The sequence below is a fragment of the Ambystoma mexicanum genome, chromosome 1p, assembly GCF_040938575.1.
Source record: "Ambystoma mexicanum isolate Mex_15411 chromosome 1p, UKY_AmexF1_1, whole genome shotgun sequence".
Classification (NCBI taxonomy): Eukaryota; Metazoa; Chordata; class Amphibia; order Caudata; family Ambystomatidae; genus Ambystoma; species Ambystoma mexicanum.
Window position 1 is genome coordinate 1,459,252,006 of NC_090921.1, and position 13,891 is coordinate 1,459,265,896.

At 42.3% G+C, this 13,891-nt stretch overlaps 1 protein-coding gene across 3 annotated transcripts in view; it reads left to right on the plus strand.

The window, feature by feature from the left end:
- LOC138455382 (polycystin-1-like protein 2) overlaps nucleotides 1–13,891 on the plus strand; it is a 900,768-nt gene that overhangs the window by 240,748 nt on the left and 646,129 nt on the right. For all 3 annotated transcript variants that reach the window (XM_069607102.1, XM_069607103.1, XM_069607104.1), the window contains one exon: nucleotides 8,814–8,940. In XM_069607102.1, coding sequence (XP_069463203.1) covers nucleotides 8,814–8,940 — 127 coding nt within the window. The remainder of the gene's footprint in view (nucleotides 1–8,813; nucleotides 8,941–13,891) is intronic.

Sequence of the window (13,891 nt, forward strand, 5' to 3'; positions counted from 1 at the left end):
GAAATTTAGAATGTTTCTGTTTATCTTTTCCAAAATGAAATTTATACACCTGATCCCCCACACAATATTCTTTCACCAATGTCTTTTTATCATAATATGACTTTGCACTGTCAGCAGCCCTTTCTAGATTCCGCTGCACAAAAGCAAATGCATGTTGTAAATGTTTCCTCAGATCATCCATGTATTCATGAACTGTAGATGCGCTTACAAGTGTCTGCTCATGTGTTCTGTATAGCAAGTGTTGCGGCAACACCATTTTCCTACCTGTCAATACTTCATGAGGGCTAATACCTGTTGCTTTGGCAGGAGTTGATCTGATTGCCATCAAAACCAAAGGTAAACGTAAATCCCAGCTGGAACCTGCCTCTGCTACAAACCGCTTTAATATATCCACAACGGACCTATTACAGCGTTCAACTTCCCCAGAAGAAGCGGGTCTATATGTAATGTGTAATTAACCCTATACTGGGAATGTCTTCACATTTCAACCAGACATTTCCTATTGCTGACACCAATTGTTTATTATTGTCATTTTCAATGTGAAAAGCCCACCATCAACATATACAGTTGGTAAATCCTTGCATGTCTTTTCATCAAAAGCTTTGTGTGGTGATTGCCCAAATTCCTGTAAACTAGATTCCACTTCTACTTCGTTTGATACATATTCAGCTGCACAGTCATGTCGATCTGCTAAACCTTGAGCAACTCGGCTCTTTTTATTTTGGCCATATCTTACTTCTACAGGAACACCCTGCAATGCCAGCATCCATGAAGTGATTCTGGACTGTGTTAAGTTACCTGACCTAATTATTTTACTCTCTAAAAACTGCAAAGATTGATAATTTGTCTCAATAATCCCCTTTTCTCCCTGAACAATGGGGCGGAAATGTTGTAGCGCCCACACAGTGGTCAAAAGGGCCTTTTCACATTCATTGAATTTAATTTCAACTTTGGAAAACACCTTACTTGCATAGGCAATGGTTTTGTGATTCAAATTATGTTTTTGTGATAATACTGCTGACATACAATGTTCAGAGAAACCTATTTCTATAAAGAAATCCCTATCCTTTATGGGGTATGCTAAACATGGTGCCTTTACAAGACATTCCTTTAATTTAGCCACTGCCTCAGACTGCTTTTTTTCCCATTTCCAGGGTTTATTCAGCTTTAGCAGTTTAGTCAATGGTTGAGTCATTTCAGCATAATTTTCAATGAACTTCCTGTTATAGCCCATCATTCCTAATAAACTTTTTAACCCTTTCACACTTTTAGGTTCTTTTAGTTTTTGTATGGCCTCTACTTTCTTCTTTTGTGGGTTTAGTCCATGTTCAGTCACTTCATGGCCTAGAAAATTCACTTTTTTCTTGCACCATTGTGCCTTTTGTGAAGATACTTTGGCGCCTGCTTTTTGCAATTGGCCAAGAACATGTCTTATTTCATCAAAATGGCTTTTCAAGCTTTCATTTTTTTTATCAGGACATCATCCACGTAAACTATGGTTCCCCTTTCCGCTGCATCAGGCATGGCCTTTCTCAAAAATATTCCAAATTCACTTCCACTATTGACATACCCAAATGGAACTCTAACCCATGCGTATTGGGTCTTATCAAATGAAAATGAAAATAAATTCTGGATCTCCTCTGCCAATGGCACGCACCAATATCCAGAGGTGAGATCTAACGTGGTAAACACTTTTGAGCCATGCACCTGAGCCAGGCCTTGATCAATGAATGGCAGTGGCCATCTGGACACTGGCACTCTTTTATTTAATTCCCTCAAATCTGCACATAGCCGCCATTGACCATTTGGGTTTAACATACCTAAAATAGGTGTGTTGGATGTGCTATGAATAGGCCTGATGATTCCCCGAGACTCCACATTTTTAATTATCTCTGCCAATGACTCTAAACATGCCAGTGGTAACCTATACTCGTGCACAAATACTGGGCTTCTACTACATCCTTCCGGTAGCGTGGCCACATGTAAATTAGTTAGGCCGCAATCATAAGCATCTTTAGAAAAGACATCTTTAAACTCCATAAATATTTTCCTCAATTCATTTCTATCCTCATCGCTGTCGCATGCATCTGCTGATAAAATCTGCTCCTCTACCATTTTTGAAAATTCTGGGAAATCTTCTAGTGGAGGAATCTCTGTGCTTTCTTCTAACTGTGTGGCTGTGTCTCTCTTAATGCTGCCACTTTTAAATATTTTGTTATATCAGTTTCCACTTCAATGGGCTGATTTTCTGTTTCATTTTCATTTAAGTCAAATATTATATAATCCTCTTGATGACAGCACACTGTCTCGTTTGAATCATAAGGGTACATAGAATGAATGTTAAAGATTTCTGTGGGCTGAGAATCCAGGTATTCTGGCAACTCACCCTTGGCATTCACATACTTTTCAGGGATATTTCCAATCACCATGTTATTTAGATCTGCAGTATAATGTGATTTTTGTATGGCCATTCCTAATGAAGAATTTTCCTCTAAATGAATATCTTGACACCCTTTATTATTCACCATATTGTTTACAGCCCCTTAACCAACATCTATCAATGGAATGTAGTCATAATCCAGGCCTTGCTGTTTTATGGATTCATTCAAGCACACACATGCATCAGAATCCTTCATCTGCTGTCCATTTTTGCACTTTAGCGTTATTTCAAACTGCTTGATGAATGCAGGGATAATAGTATCCTTCCTCAGCTGTAATTCAATTGCATATGGGACCAGCTGTGCGCAATGATAAGCCCTTCTTTTGTCTTCAAATTCAGGTGCCGGCCCACCTAGGCGTGACCATATTTTTTGATTAAGGAAATCTAATACCATACACATTCTGTGCATGATATCATTGCCCATGTAAAAGTCATTTTGTGTCCCACTCACTATCCAAACATTATGGTGAATTGTTTTTTGTCCAATACTAATCTTCAGCATGCATCTGCCTGCAATTCGGTTTTCAAAGTCTGGACTGTCCAAATTAGAGACATATTGGTTTTTAATTCTAAATTTCGGGAACTCCTCCCTCTCCATTATTTCTTGCAGCAATTTCTCATTAATAAAGCTTCTTTCCTGTTCAAGCGCTAAAGTGGCTTTTATTATTTTAGAATAGTCATTTATACCAATGTGAACCCATGGTTGCTCATCTTCCATGTGTATTTCAGCAAGAATGGTGATGTGTTTTTCTGTATCTGTTTTAGGAGCAGTATTCTGTTTGCATGTCTTTTCTTTTAAATAAAAACATAATGCGTGCTCATCTATGGCAGTTTGCCATTTTTTCCTTGGGTCTAAATATATTTGTACAGATTGTTTCTCATCTTCACTCTGCATTTTATCTTGACACATCAAGATAACAGTGACGCTAGTTATACAGCTATTCTGGAGATATACCTCTACTGCATCATTTGTTTTGTCAACGGTGTGACATTAATTTATATTGCTGTTTTGTGATTTTAGTTTCTTAGGTCTCAATGGTTTTTTTGGTTAAGGACCACAGTACTCTATTCACCCCATCTATGAGAGGAGACAATCTTTTCAGGCAATCTGTTCCCATCAGAAATGGAATTTCACAAATAGATGTGATCAATACCTCCTGTTTCATTCTGTGGTTTCCTATATTTATATCAACCTCGGTAACACCTATAATAGGCACCTCCTCCCTGTTAAAATTATGCACTGGACCTTCATTTTGTTTTACAGTGACCTGATTCTGTGGGGATATCCCTTCATTCATGCTCTTTACCAATTCTATGGACATAATTGTGGCCTGTGCGCCAGTGTCAATCATTGCAAATGTATTGCATTTCTCTTCTATAATGATGGGAGCATAATACCTGTCTTCAACTTCCTCTAACACACATAAGAAGTGTGAATTCTTACTGATTTCAGAACTCACCTTTCTCAGGCCTTTTTCACTTTCGGCTAAGCACATTGGTAAATGGAAAGATATTTTTCCCTCCTTTCTGTCCATTTCTGTGTGAGAGACTTTATTCATTTCCCCGTGTTCAGAGGTTTTTTGGAGTGTGGGCACTGTTCGCCCATCCATCCAGGTATCATCAGAGGCCACATTACAATCCTCCAACTGAACATGTGTAACAACATCACTTGGCAATTTGTCATTGTCTAATTCTGTGTATTTGTGATCATTTAGTATGGTACCAGCCCTTTTAACTTATTCAAAAATATGTGTCTCAAAGAATTCTTCAGATGATTGACCCATACCCTCCTTTTGAGTATTTCTTTTTTCTGCTTGTTTTTGGTTATTGTTCTGATTGCTCAGGGAAGGAGTTATAGCATCCCCCCTTACTTCCTGTTCACTGGTATTCCCCATGCATGAGTCATTTTTCTTACATCTGTCTCTTTGTTCTTTTGGAATTTCATGTTTTCCTTTTTCATTTGTACACATCTCCAATGTTTGATTTAGCTCTAGGTTAAACCGAACTTCTTTCATAAGGGTATTTGCACTTTCTGTCACATGTTTATTTACCAGTATCTTTATTTTTGAATCTTTAGACATCTCAGAATCATTATGGAAAATCATATCAGAACAATCTGTTTTCTTGGCACTGCAGGTATCTTAGTCACTTATCAGAAACCACCCAGTCATTGCTATGTCCTTCTGCCCCCTCCCCTTTGATGACTGTTTTTGTGCTGTACAGAGCTTTCCTATTTGCTCAGCTAACATTTTCACTTAGGCCTCGAGACACTGGAATCTTTCCATCTCTCTAGAATCCTCTCTCTGTGGCCTAGATCGATATTGGTTGTTTTCCCCCTGATTGGATCTATTCTGATACCTCACAGGGGATTGATTTCTATTGGGATTGTTCCTGAACTCTTGGTTCATATGTGGAGGGGTGCGGGGTGCACCCATCCTTTGGTTGTAGTCCCCTGGTGTGGAATCATTGTACTGACGTGGTGTGTAATTCATATTCTACCTCATGTCCTGTCTCTCATGTTGTGGGTACTGACCCCTATGTTGATTCCCATTATCAGTAAATCGATCCACATATCGGGGTCTATCCTGATTACCATATATCATGGTGTTGGGATCAAATCTGCTCTGCGTCCCCAATGTCTGGTAGGGACCATTATTTCTTTGATCCTGATTTTGTCTCTGGTTATTGTTCATACCTGACATATCAGGCCGATAGCCTGCCCAGGGCCTATCTCCTAAGTACCTAGGGCTGATGTAGCTCTCCCTATTACTAGGATCATGGGATTGAAACATTGGTACAGGATGTGACAACCTTTGTTGATTTCCCCTTTGTTCAGGCGTCAAATTATTTTTACCTGGACTTTGAGCAGACTCAAGGGACATTTTAGCTGACCTGATTTCCATCACTGTTGCCTCTGGGTTCTTTAGCTTTTGGTCTAGTGTCTTTCATTTTATCACTTTCTGTACCCTGACAATAGAGTAATTCATATAGTTTTGTGCTTTGGTGTACAATCCACTCAAGGGACTTGTCACGATCAAATTCACGGACCATCTGTGATATGATGTCTTTCTGTAGTCCATAGAAGTAGGCAGTTTTAAATTCATTAGAATTGGGGTCAAAAGATACATTAAAGCGAGAAAATGCTCTTTTTAAGTCTTGTAAAAACTGGCGAGGGGATGTATTAGGCCCAGCAGTGATTGTGTAAGCAACTTTCTTTGCCTGCTGCAATGACTGGAAAGGAGAAAAATGATGCCTGATCTCTTTTTCAAACTCGGCCCATGTCATATTCTGCTGTTCATTCAATCCCCTTATGATACTGGCTGTGGGAGCATCTAGAGGTAAATGAAAATACTGTCTGTATTGTTTCTTAGGTATCTGGAGGGCTTTAAATATGTCATGGACCACTTCTAAGTGATCTTCTATGCAGCATTCCCCTCCCTTTTTAAATGGTTTGATCAGGGCTTTGATGGATTTCATTATTTTTATGAGGCTACTAGGTGCTATACATGGAAAAGCACTACTTGGTGGTTCAACCCTGGTTCCAGGTCTATGGGATTGGTGGCGGCCCCCAATGGATGTATCAAATCCCCCAAGGGCGCTGCACCAAGATCAGTCACCGGCCCAATCACTGGGGCACTAGCCCTTTGGGTAGAAATAGGATTCACCTCAACTCGGTTGAATGTGGTGCCCTGCCGTCTATTCTGGGACCTGGAAATGCATATTTGCTGTTACAAATCCTTACACTACTTAAGGAGCCTGTCTGCCTCATTTTGTAAATAGTTGTTTTCATCACTCATTTTATTAATTACCTCCTGCATGTCGCACATTTGCATTTGGCATTCATTGAATTCTTTGTTTCTCTTATTTCTTTCTTGAAACATTTTAACCATTTTCTGTTCTGCATTTTGGAGATCACTTTCTTTTTCATAATGTTCTTTTTCTAAAATCTGCATTTCCGAAACAATCTAATCTTTTATCATGTCTAATGTGGTCTACCAATGCTTTTAAATGTACCAATTCCTGTTCACTGTCCTCAAACTGCTTCTTGCTTTTGGACAATTGAATATCAAGATCTCTACATTTTTACTGCATGTCTTTTTGACATCCTTGTAATTCTGCTCTTAACATTCCCTCCTTTTTACTTGCCCCATCTAGGTCGCCCTTTAACCTGTTAATCAGCTTAGTATCACTTTCTTGCATTCGCAGGGACCTATTCAAAATAAACCAGGTCTTGGCACATAGCCGTATCAGACAATCTTTCTCTGCATGTTTATCAGCTGCATTTAATAATCTCAGAAGGCAGACCTGAATTATGCTGTCTTGTGCAAAAATGTTGTCTAGTGGTTCTTTCTGCACTTCACCATAAATGCGGTTGTGCCATTCTGTGGCATTATTCGATGACCACGTCCCATGTGCATATAACTTTGCCTCTAAATATTGCACTAGTTCTGAGAATGTGGCTTCTATTTGAGACATTCGTTTTTAGTGACACACTGGTACTATGAAATGGGTTCCCTCTAATGTACAGATGGTAGTGTGAGACACACTTGCCACGCCCAGTAGGTGCTCTATGATCACTTTCCCAGTCTGCAATGCACCATAAATATGTTGGATATTTTGTGTAGATTTGGGGTCTGGCGGTATTTTCTTACCGCCAAAAATAATGGTAATTTGGTGAAGACTACTCCTTGAATTTACATTGGGTTTGGCCTTATTTCCTTTCAGTGACCATTCCTTATTACATTATATGGGATGATTTAGTGGTATACATTATTGTCGGTGGTTTAGAGGTGAGCATAATTTTTCTGTTTTATTTGTGGCCTCAATATACACAAAACCCTTCTTATTCTTAGACTGTTCTTGTGATCTATAGAGGCCTCGGACCTACATACAGAAACACAGAGACACCACAGTTTCACATATAGCATTCTCAATAACATGTGGTATTATCACTAATTTATATACATTAGTGAACTATGTTTCCATAGGCCTCTTTGCTGGTTCCTGGACCCCCAGCAATGTCTATTGTATTAAATTCCACTCAGACACCATGCACTGAGTGGACACACGCACACAGCTATTTATCACTGCTAGTGCTATTATTCCATCTGCATGGGAAACATGACACATGTATTAACTAAAAATCTTCCCCCTTTCCCGAGACATTATTCTAAATGCAACCAGAAAAGACAAAAGCAAAAACACTCTACACGATTTGTGTACATATCATTTGTATTATAAACAGTTGCATTTCAAAATAACATCTTTCCCTCTTTACTGCCGCATTATCTATAACAAACAGAAGAAAAAAAAAATATAGCAACAAAACGAAATTCACTACGCATTATTTGTAACAAGAAGAAGAAAAGAAATTACAGCGACAGAAAAACTTCACTTTGTCAATTAAACACATGGGATGCCCTTGGCTACTGTCCCTGCCTGATATTTATAGAAGGTCATCCGTACAGCACACAATAACCTCAATTCACTTGGATAATTATCAATTTTCTGTCCCCCACGCAACCTCCCTTCGCTCGCCTCTGAGTAATGGGCCCAGGTTTGTCCTCGTAATCTTGAAAGCTTGAAGTGCACAGCAAGAACATACAATTATCTGCAGTTCTCAAGCCGGTGCTAAGTGAGACTGGACCTGCCTCACAGCCCAGTCTCAGATGGTCCGTCTCAGCAGCTCAGCAAAAAGCAAACTGAATTTTTTTTCTGTCAGACTTTTCCAGCAAACCTCTGTCTCCTCCCCCTTTGCTTACGTTGCACCACTGCAGATACTCTGCACCAATCAAATTAAAAAGACTGTATCACCCTTCATTCCACAGTAGCTCATTTCTTACAGTAAGAAACTGTAGCTAAACTAATTTCCTGGCATGCAGATTCTGCTTTCTGCAAACACAGTGAACAAAGAGAGAAGAAAAAACAAATCCAAGTGCAAGTTTAAAAATGTATTTCTACCTCTTCTCCACATAGAGATTACATTATAATGTTACTGAGTTAGTACTAGTGATCAGTATTTGTTAATTAAGTCAGTCAATTAGATAGCTAATGTATTCTCCTGTGAATGAGGCATTTCAAGTAAGAGAAAAGAAAATGTGTGTCTCCATTTGCATACCCATATGTTATGCTATCAACAAAGGGCTGGCTATATGTGTGCCACATTATTGCTGTCAATAGAATGCTATCACAATCAGTGAAGCGCTATACTCCAAAGCACAATAAATTATACTACAGGTCTGAGATAAGTTAGAGCATCACTTTTCCACATTGTGTCATCTTTTTTCAGCAGGTACTCAAGTTTTGGTTTGTCTGAATGATGGCAGAGAGGAGCTCCAGGGGACAAACTATCGTATACTTTTATATATTGCAGGCTGAAAAAGATGGTGACGGCAAAAGACAAAGAATACAGATTAGTCCCAGAAGACACGTGGATCCTTTCACCACTGTGACCCTTCGCTGGCCTGACAGTGATCAGTTCAATCTCACCTGGTCCTGTGGTAGGTTCATCTGTTTTTTATTCCCGCTATAGCCGTTGCTAACATAGGCCAGTAATTCACAGTTATTCACCACAGTGTGGCTTGCACAACTGCATTTTTGATGTATCACATCATGCCGTGTTTTTACACAATCTCATCCCATTGGCTCATCAGTAGTTATGTTATTAGGATTTGATTAACACGCCGCTTCCATTTGCATGGTCTCCAGCTGCAGTAGTGGATCTGGAAGAAAGTTGTTTGGTTTGGTTAGCTTGGAGGAGAGGGAAATAGGAAGATTCTGGTGCTCTTTGTTGATGGTGCAGATCGGAAGTACCTTGAGCTCTGCGTGCCTGGCAGCTTTCAATGTGTGATGTATTAGGAGAATTGAGAGTTTGTGTTCAGAGAGGCAACCTCATGCTTACATCGTGGGTGTGCATTGGCTGGAGCTCAGTGTTTCAGATGGTGTTACAGGTGTAGTGTTGTGTTTGGAATCTGGGCAGAGGGTCCTTTAAAAACCCTGCTCGTGGGCTAGTTTGAGTTCACGTGTGGTGAGTAAGGTGGAGAAATTGAGGGTTTGTTGATAGAGTGGCGGGTTGATCCTGCCGGATTTCCCTATCGGGTGCAAGTTCTTAACATCACTGTTGGTTGCTTTGTGGTAAAAGGTGTTGGGCCTCTTTGTGGTTGTAGTGGTCTAATGCCATGTATTGCATTAACTTAACTGCCAAGAAAAAAGGCTCATGATGGGTCATCCCATCCACCTAGGACGAGCATTCTCGTCCTTGACACTTAAGGGGTTAAAGAAAAAGAGCCAGGTGTACTGGTGTTCCCAACATTCTATTCATTGGTATCTTTCTGTTCTGGGCGCCCTGAGGTATTCATAGGAGTCCTCTTCAGGGGTCCCTGGGTCCTGGAGTAGTGGATTATTGTAGGTCCCCTCTACCATGGGGCACCCTGGATTTGCATTGGCCTAAATCCTGGTGCGCTTCCTGACCTCTCTGGTGAGCTGTTTCTTGAATTTGGGAATGGAGCGCTTCAAGGGGGGTTCCTCTGGCATGCCGTGGGGGTGGTTGCTTCTTTTCTGGAGCGTTTCCAATATTGATTTCAGTAGTACCCCCAGAATGGTTGTCAATAGGCCTCATTATGACTTTGCTGGTACAGAAACAATGGTGCTGGTAAGCTCACAGGGACCCTTGTTTCCAGACTGGCAAATTACAAGTTTGCCTGCCGGGGCCACTGTACTGAACATGTCTGACGCTGGCGGGAGCAGCAGCCACGGTAGGCAGACTCCTCACGAAAGCGCTGGCACCGTTAACAAGTGTGCCGGTGCTTCTGTGTACCTATTCCCGTGGAGTCCTCTAGGACTCCAAGGGAATGGGGAACCACATTTACCGGCACCTAGCTTGCCGGTCCGACAGGACTTATAATGTCCCATTGGCACTGGCAAGCTACGTGCCGGTAAAAAGTCACGAGTCCGGCAGCAACCCACCGGTTGAACCTGCAGGGTTACCGCCGTACTCGTAATGAGGCCCATAATGTCTTGGAATTCTGGCTCACATTTAAGCTGAGTAAATACTCTTAGCTTCCCCTACTTCTTCAACTCTTTTATTTTGGGGACACTGGTCAGCCACTAAGGCTACCAGTGCAGAAAGACAGTTTCTCCCGTTCCTGTGTTCGTATGTTTATATTTTGCAACAACTTAACCGTAAGCCTAGTGTTACAAGGGTCATTTGTATCCGGTCTTCCCTTTGTCTGGCAACATTGTGTATGCCTCTGTAATGTGCCTAATGCAGGCTGATGGCAGTGAACCATATTTTACAACTTTCAGTAATGCAAGCATTTTGGAAAGACAGGTGCACCTATGTAAGATCTCATTCGGTCCACCATCGTACCCCAAATTTAGAATAGATAATTTTGAATATTTGGGAAGAGGAGCAGTGTGCCTTCTTCAATCAACCACGTGGCCTTGCACTAGATGTAAGTTTTAGTTTTGGACCAAATCAAAGAATTCCATTTAAATGAAGCAGGCTGAGGGTGATTCTTGGTTCTGCGTTTCTCAGCCGAAAGACAGAAGAGTGCCCTGGGAGTTATTTTGAAAAGGGGTAGAGTGTGATGCATGGAACTGAGAGACAAAACAATAACTTTCCATTTCAAGGATACTCTCTGTTCATGTATTCTGCTAAATGTTACCAGAGGACAGGCTATGCATTTGCCCTTTTTAGTTTTGGCTATTAGTTTGCACCAAGTGCCATTTATAAGCAAACTATTGTATTGCAGTGAAGCTATGAAGGAGGTGGGATCTAGCAATGAACACACAGCTTGTGTATGTTGTATTGTTATTTATTCCCGCATTGACTGTCCATTGCAATGCTAATACCTATGGTTCTTCCCACTCAATTCCTGCTACCCCTGACCAAAACACATCCTCCGGGAATCTGAATCTCTTTGAGCTAGCTTTTTCAAGCAGTAACATCAAATGTTGTGCTCTGAGTGTCTGCTACTGTTATTCCAAAGCAGTCGTATGAGACTTAGTGGCTTAACTGGAGTTTTAAATGCACTACTGCTATACTACAAATATGTTATCCAAGTGTGCCTTTGGACACTTAATTGATAAGCAGTTTACTTGTTCTTGCACTGACTCCTGTTAAAAGCAAGCATTGCCAAATCCAACAGTTTTGGGTTGTGTGTAGGTATAAGATAGGCAGTTGCCAGGCACTGTTGTCACAAACCCAGGTACATGCACCATTTTGCAGCTGCTACAATTACATGAACTAAAGTCATGAACAAGTAATTTGGATATTCCTTATGAAGATCCACTGTTTGGATTTAAAGAAAGCGCAGAGTTTTGAAGTTGTCCTCTGTCACGCATCAGTAGCGCATCCAGTTGCATTTTTCCTTTTCCTTCTTGGAGTTCTAGTCCAGGAAAAGCAAAACTAGAATCACGAGAATACGAAGAAACCAAGCATTACAGATGGGCAGATGGACTTGTTTTAAGTTTTTGTGTTGGGATTCAGAATGTTTGGATGCACGGGTAGAGAGTGGATGGGTGTGTTGATTGCAATGTGTGTTAGTGTTTACGTTTTTGGGTGCATGATGTGTGTATGTGCGGATATACGAGTAGCTATAAGCATGGTTGGCGTGTTGTATAAAGGTTTATCTTGTTTTGCAGGGTAAGAAACCGACTAAATGGGCCGGGCAACCATGAGGCAGCGAGAAGCTTAGGCTCACAGGCGCTTCATCTGAAACCGAGGCATTTGGGCCATCAAACGCTTTCTGTGCCAAAAGTATGCATGTGTCACGTGCTCCTCACCTGATGAGCTTCAGGATCAAGCCCGCTCGGAGCAGCCGCCGATTCCACGGACCGCGCTACGAACATGATGCAGAACATTGCGGCACAGGGTGCCCCATACCAAGACACAGCACTCAGATCCAGACCGATTCAGCACAATATAATCCGTGTGGCTTCAGCACATGGCGAAATCTGGAAAAAGAGGGCGGGACTGGTCTGGATCTGAGGGCTACATTTTAGTATGGCATGCCCGGTGCCTCAAAGTTCTGCATCTGAGGTCTGAGGACTTGCTGGCTCAGTGGCAGGGTGTCATCTGCATGTTGCGCCCCCAGAGATAATGCCCACAGCCTGGGAGTTCAGACAGGTCTAGTAAACTGGAGTAAAAGTGTACGAAGGTGAGATTGGGAGTGGAGGAACCTGTCTCTGCTCCCTGGTGACATCAAAGGATCTGGCGATTGCTGAGGTAGCACTGCATATGTGTAGCATGTGCCAGAGTAGCCCATAGCAAAGTAGAGCCTTGCTGCACAATTCCTGGGTAAAACATAGGGGCTCGCCACTCAGGGGCAGCTGCTCTTTGTGCCCTTACGTCTTTTGACTCTGTGCCCGTAATCTGAAGTACTGGCAGCCCCATCATGATTCAGTAAATAGTGTCCCTTTATCACTGGAACATGAGCATTTCATACATGGCCTTGTGGCTTCAACTATCCTCGTCAACGGTCTGGGGGTTCAGTAAGCCACACCAACAATCACCCATGACAGTGCCATCAAAACAACATCTGCAAAATGTGTCTAGAAATAAGAGGGCTACAAATAGGACAGTGCATCTACAACTTCTACAACTTCAAGGTCTCACAGAAAGAACGTGTCCAGGCACATGCAAGTGACATCAGGACGCTCCATTGGCTTCCAAAGGCATATCACTCAGCAATCCTCAATACACAGAGACTGCATCACAGACGAGGGCCATACAGGTCTGGTCCATGTTATTTCGCTAACAGCAATAACTGTGACCGAGGTGGCGGGCCAATACCGCCCCAGGTAATGCCCCCGGGGCCGTAGTTACAGGGGGCATTACTGTGGCTGGTATTGGCCCACCGCCGAGGGTCTTATTGCCATTAGTACCTAGACCCGTTGGACTGGGGTACTAATGGCATTTTTTTCTGTTTTGAAATGCTGCCGCGTTTCAAGACAGAAAAAAAAAGTGAAAAAAATGGCCGCCGGGAAAGGGAAAACATAGTTCGTTTTCCCTTTCCATGGCGGCTATCGGGAGCGGACGCGCTGGGAACAAAGGTGTTTCCAGCGCGTTCGCTCCCAAGAAAAAAAGAAAAAAGAAGGTAAGTGGGGTTGGGAGGGGGGGAAGGAAAAAAAAAGAAAAAAGTACTGCGGCTCTGGCAAGGGACGATGGAAGCCTCCAGCTGTGTGGAGGCTCGGGGCAGGGATGGCTCCGCTCCGAGTCTCCACACGCCTGGAGGTTTCCATCGTCCTTCGCCGGAAACCAAGGGATAGAAGGTAAGTGGGGTGGGGAGGGCAGGGAGGGCAGGAAGGTCGGAGGAGGGAGGGTAAAAAAAAAAGTCTTACCTGATTCCCCGGCGGGGGACGAAAGCAGCCTTCAGCCATGGGGAGGCTCGGAGCGGGGATTGCCCCGTTTCGAGCCTCCTCATAGGCTGAGGGGCTTCCACGCCCCGC